Here is a 5779-nt window from a genome sequence, read left to right as displayed (position 1 = left end):
CTGTGCCTCCGCGCTGATGGGCTCAGCTTTATCCAGGGCTGTAATCCCCCTGCTCCTGTAATTAAAAACTCCGCATTACAAGGAAAACGGTGTGCAGGGAAATGTAATCAAGTCTGGAGGGGCTTAACCATCTGGTAAAGGTTAGGACCGGCACGGCGGGGGACGCGGCCGGGGGATTTGGCAGCAGCCGCGATCTGGGCTCCTCTTAATCTACCGCGGGTCCGAACGCAGCATCTGCGGGGTAATACCGGTGCCCCGGGCAGCGATCGGTCTTGCTGGAGCTCCCACCGCCGTTAATGGGATCTCCCCGTTAGGAGAGAAGGTGGTCCCCTCCTCAGGTGCGTCTGGCTCCGGTAAACAGGTTTTGCTGTGGCCCCGGGAGCCGGATTGCAGCCCCTTGCGGGGGCCAGCAAAGAAAGGGTTAAGCCGCTGCCGGTGGCCGCGGTTCGGCCCCGCAGCTCCGGGCAAGGCCCTCCTCCGCCGCCCCCGGGAGCCCTGAACTCTTTGAAAGTGCGAGAGGCAATGGAAGGCGAGGGCGGCGGCGCGGGTGAGACTCCTCGTTCCCGGGACCGCCGCGGGGCCATGGGGGCCGGAGCAGGCTCCGGGCCATGGGGGCAGCTCTTCCTCCGCTCCCTCCTCTTCCTCCTGTTGGCCGGACCCCCGGCGCGGGGGCAGCTGCGCTACGCCGTGCCCGAGGAGCTGGAGCACGGAGCCTTCGTGGCCAACCTGGGTGAGGACCTGGGGCTGGATGTGTCCACCCTGTCAGCGCGGAGGTTCCGCATCGTGTCACGGGCCGGGGCCAGGCAGCACCTGGAGGTGAACCTGGAGAACGGGATCCTCTTTGTGAACGAGCGCATTGACCGAGAGGAGGTGTGCGAGGCCGGGGGCACCTGCCTGCTCCACCTGCAGCTCCTCGTCGAGAGCCCACTGGAGCTCTACCGCGTCGAGGTGGAGGTGCTGGACATCAACGACCACGCACCCACCTTCCCTTGGCAGGAATATGTGCTGGAGGTGGCCGAGTCTGCCGTGCTTGGTGCCCGCTTCCCCCTGGAGAGCGCCCAGGATCCGGACGTGGGCACCAACTCTGTGCACACGTACCGCCTCAGCCCCAATGGCTTCTTCTCCCTGGAGGTGCAGACCCGCAGCGATGCCAGCAAGTTTGCAGAGCTGGTGCTGGAGCGTGCCCTGGACCGTGAGCAGCAACGCGTGCACCGGGTGCTGCTCACCGCCCTCGACGGCGGCGTGCCCGAGCGCTCCGGCACGGCGCACATCCTCGTCACCGTGCTGGACGCCAACGACAACGTGCCTGCCTTCGACCAGCCCTCTTACGGTGTGAGCCTTCCTGAGGACGCTCCTGCTGGCACTCTGGTCATCCAGCTCAACGCCACTGACCTGGATGAGGGCCCCAACGGGGAGATTGAGTACTCCTTCAGCGGGCACGCACCGCCACGCGTCCGGGAGCTCTTCCACGTGGAGCCCCGGAGCGGGCAGGTGCTGCTGAAGGGCCGCCTGGACTATGAGCGGGCCAGCCTCCACGAGCTCTACGTGCAAGCCAAGGACCGCGGGCCCTCGGCTGTGGCCGTGCACTGCAGGGTGCTTGTGCACCTCCTTGATGTCAATGACAATGCGCCAGAGGTGACCCTCACCTCTGTGTCCACACCCGTGCTGGAGGATGCCCCCCCAGGCACTGTGATCGCTGTCATCAGTGTTCAGGACCGGGACTCTGGGGACAACGGGCGTGTGAGCTGTGAGGTCGGCCCCAATGTGCCATTCGAGCTCCGCTCCTCCTTCCGGAACTACTACACGCTGGTGACCACGCAGGCGCTGGACAGGGAGCTCGTGCCCGAGTACAACGTGAGCATCACGGCCCGGGACATGGGCTCGCCTGCCCTGCTGACCCGCAGCACCCTCACCATCCCCGTGTCTGACGTGAATGACAACGCCCCGCGCTTCCTCCAGCCCTCCTACAGCGTCTACGTGATGGAGAACAACGCGCCAGGTGCCTCCATCTGCTCTGTCAGCGCCTTAGACCCCGACTGCCAGCAAAACGCCTACCTGTCCTACTCCATAGCCGACGGGCACATCCATGGCATGCCCGTGGGCACCTACGTGTCCATCAACTCCGACAGCGGGCACATGTACGCCCTGCGCTCCCTCGACTACGAGCAGATCCGCAGCTTCCAGATCCAGGTGCAAGCGCAGGACGCAGGGTTTCCCCCACTCAGCGCCAACGTCACCGTGCACATCTTTGTGTTGGACCAGAACGACAACGCTCCAGTTATCGTTTCCCCCCTGCCCCGCAATGGCTCCGTTGCCACCGAGCTGGTGCCGCGCTCGGCCAGGCCCGGCTACCTCGTGGGCACGGTGTCGGCGGTGGATGCGGACGCGGGGCTGAACTCTCGCCTCTCCTACCAGCTCCTCCAGGCTACTGACTTCACCCTCTTCAGCGTGGCGCCCGACACGGGCGAGCTGCGCACGCTGCGCTCCTTTCTGGAGCAGGATGCCAGCCGGCAGCAGCTGGTGGTGCAGGTGCGGGACGGGGGGCAGCCAGCCCTCTCTGCCACCGTGTCCCTCCTGCTTTCGGTGGTGGAGACCATGCCCCAGACTCCCTCCGACTTCAGCGAGTTCAGCCTCCCTCCAGAGGCCTCCTCATCCTCCCCGCTCACCCTCTATCTCCTTGTTTCCCTGGGCTCTATCTCCTTCACCTTCCTCCTAGCCATCCTCATTCTCACAGCCGTTCGCTGCCGCGGCGAGCGGCGTTCCCGCCAGGGGGACAGCTGCTCGCCGCCTCGCTGCCACTGCTGTCCCGGGTCCAGACCCTCCCCTGATGGCCTGAAGACTTCCAACCTGACGGCGCAGCCCCCTGCAGGGACCGCGGCTGGCACCTGCCTTGATGTGCCCGCGGGCGGCCCCCCAGGCTACTGCTACAAGGTCTGCCTTGGTCCTGAGTCTGCTCAGAGCGACTTCATGTTCCTCAAACCCTGCAGCCCCCCCCGGAACAACGAGAAGGATCCCGGGAAGCGGTCCCGGCCAGAGCAGCATCTCCAGGTCTCCAAAGAGGTAACACAGCGCCCAGCAGGGCTTAGCAGCTCCCACCAGCCCCCTCCCTCAGCCTCTGCCACGGGGGAAACCAGGCACGGCTTTTCCCAGAGAACAACCGGAGCCTTTGATCAGTGCGGGAATTAGGAGCCGTCAGGCAGCGGGATCTCCACCGAGCTTCCCGACGGGTCTAATTACCGGGGGAGCGCCGGGCTCGGCTGAGGCGAGAGGAAATCCCTTCTCACCGTCTTTTGTACCCATTAGAGGCAACAGAGATGCTCCAGTGCCCTGGGGGCGGTGGGATAGCGCGGGGGTGGCTTCTCCTCGGTGTGGGTAAACAATTCACACTGGGACAGTGTGAGCATCGCTGCTGCTCTGCTGCCCCTGTGCTGGCAGGGCCCGCAGTGTCCCGGGCCTGGCTCCTGCTCTGCACCGGGCTGTGCCAGCAGGCAGGGAGTGGGGTCTGCGGGGCGGGATTTTGATGTCAACATTTGTTAGGTATTGAAATGAGGAATGTCTAATTTTCCCGATGAAAGACTCTCCAAAACACGATTACAAGGATGGAGAGTGATGAGGCGTCTAATCCACTTACGTCTGACTTTTAATCAACCAGCCCTTCCGAGGAGAGCCCAGGACTCTGTGCCAAGAGAGTCTCTCCACGTGTCTCCTTGCACCCCTGGACTCTCTTCCTTAATACTTAATTAGATTTTCCTGCAGCTTTTGCAACCCTCCTGGGACATCAAGCACACAGCTGATTTCTGCATCTCTCACCATTTAGTACCTCAGACCTGGGCTAAGTAAACATTGCACATACAAAAAATGCGTTTGAAAATTGGCAGGAATAGGAGAACCACCTGTCTCTCCCCAGAATGACAGGCTTAAAACCCCCAGAGGCAGAGGACAAGCCCAGAACCACCCCCATACCTCAGGAGGGTGAGGAAGGTCCATTCAGGCTCATTCCATGCTGTCTCAGTTTCCCTAGAACAGGAATGTGCTGCTTAATTCTCCACAAAGGAGACAGGGAAAGTGGAGATGTGGTCCTGCATCCCTGCCTGCTGAACCCTTGTGCTGGCAGGGCTGGGTTTTTTGACAGAGTCCCAGGGCTGATTGACAGAGCTCCCAATAACTCACCCTTGCTCTTCCCTGTGTTTTCCAGGCCAAGCAGCCCAACACGGACTGGCTGCCTCCGAGCACGCAGAGACCTGCCCTGAAAAGGTACCAAACCCAGCCCTGGGGAAACAGAGGGAACAGGTGGAAGGGGGATATGGGAATGGGGAGGTTATGTCCCACACAGCTTTGAACCAGTCTCTTCTCTTTAGCTCCCAGAGCCTGGAAGATGTGGGGGAGATCCGTAGAGCCCTCCAGAAGGAGCACGAGAGGCTGTGCACACTGGTGACCCCTGTCTCTGGTTAGTATTGGGGTACTGGGGCTGGCAAGACCAGATCTTCTGGTCACTTTTGGAGGTGCAGTGGGGGCATCACACCCCTGTTCCTTGCAGTGGTGAAGTTTTGTGGGTGGAAGGGGTGTCTAGGCACCAGGATGGAGGTTGGTGACACAGGACTTGCATCCTGGCATGTGGATGTAATCTTTCACTTATCTTTTCTCCAGAGTTTCAGAAGGCTTCAGCAGGCCCCAACAGCATCTGGACACCCCACTACAGCCCCTTGTACCCAGCCCTGGATTATCAGCACAACGTTTACATTCCTGGCACCCCCACGCTGCTTTCCAGCAAGGATGGGCCCCACTTCCCGGGCCGGGAGAACAAAAACAGCTTCTCCACCTTTGGCAAGAGGAAGAAGATGACAACCTACTGTGACATGCATGACAGTGTGGTTATCAACAACGACCTGAAGTAGCCTGGATGGCTCTGTCCTTGGAATCTTCTGCATTATTTCAGCTGCCAGGTCCACCCACAGCACACGCCTCCATGTATGGACCACTCAAGACTTTATGGAGATGCTGGGAGGGTGGCTCAACAGAGCATGTGGGAAGGATTTAAGGAGCAAGAGACTGAAAATTACAGGGACTGGGAGGTGGTGGCAGGTGGAATTTCTCCCATCTCATCTTGCAGAGCTGTATTGGCAGCAGGTGCTGTTTGAGTTCCATATGACCAGATTTAGGCAAAACTGCCTTGAGTTTACCCATTCCCATGTCCCCTTAGGGACCATTCATCTCTGTAAACTTTGTCACTTCTTTGTCTTGTCTGGCTGTGTGAATGTACTGAGCTGCATGCCTGTATCTCTGTCCCTCTAGGCATGGAAAGTGTGTGCAGGCCAGGCCTGGTTCAGCCAAGCCTGACCTCACCCACTGGGGCAGTGACCATTGCTCTGTCCCTGAGATCCAGCAGGGTGTGTTGCATGTCCAGAGCAGCAATTGGTGTCTGTTTTCTCTGGGAAGTGAATGCAAAACCCCCAGCCTTCATGAGTGCTTCTCTTCAAACCCTGACCCAATGCTTGCAGGGCTGGACAGAGCCCAGCTCCAGGGCAGAGCCAGCCTTGCTCAGGAGCAGCACACATGGACTGCATGGCCAGAGGGGCTGCCAGCCTAAGCACCTGAGAGATGCACAAGGAGAGGCCCTGCTGGGCAGCTCTCTAGCCCAAGGCGACATCATCTGAATGAAAACCACTTTCCAACCATTGGAGTGACCCCAGCACAGGTCTCTTCCCTCCAGCCCCTGCCTTCACTCGGATCTCTGTGCTCCCCAAGTCCTGAATGCCTGAGGAACCCCTGCTCTGGTGCA

At 60.5% G+C, this 5779-nt stretch overlaps 1 protein-coding gene across 1 annotated transcript; it reads left to right on the top strand.

The window, feature by feature from the left end:
• Window positions 1-582: 582 nt before the first annotated feature.
• Window positions 583-4895, top strand: LOC132080468 (protocadherin-10-like). Its single transcript, XM_059483647.1, has 4 exons — window positions 583-3060; window positions 4196-4254; window positions 4359-4447; window positions 4648-4895. The coding sequence occupies exons 1-4, from the start codon at window positions 583-585 to the stop codon at window positions 4893-4895; spliced, it is 2874 nt and encodes a 957-aa protein (XP_059339630.1).
• The last annotated feature ends 884 nt before the right edge of the window (window positions 4896-5779 follow it).

The sequence above is a fragment of the Ammospiza nelsoni genome, chromosome 16, assembly GCF_027579445.1.
Source record: "Ammospiza nelsoni isolate bAmmNel1 chromosome 16, bAmmNel1.pri, whole genome shotgun sequence".
In the NCBI taxonomy this organism is placed as follows: domain Eukaryota; kingdom Metazoa; phylum Chordata; class Aves; order Passeriformes; family Passerellidae; genus Ammospiza; species Ammospiza nelsoni.
Note: the sequence above shows the minus strand (reverse complement) of the source record. Positions and strands in the feature narration are given on the sequence as shown.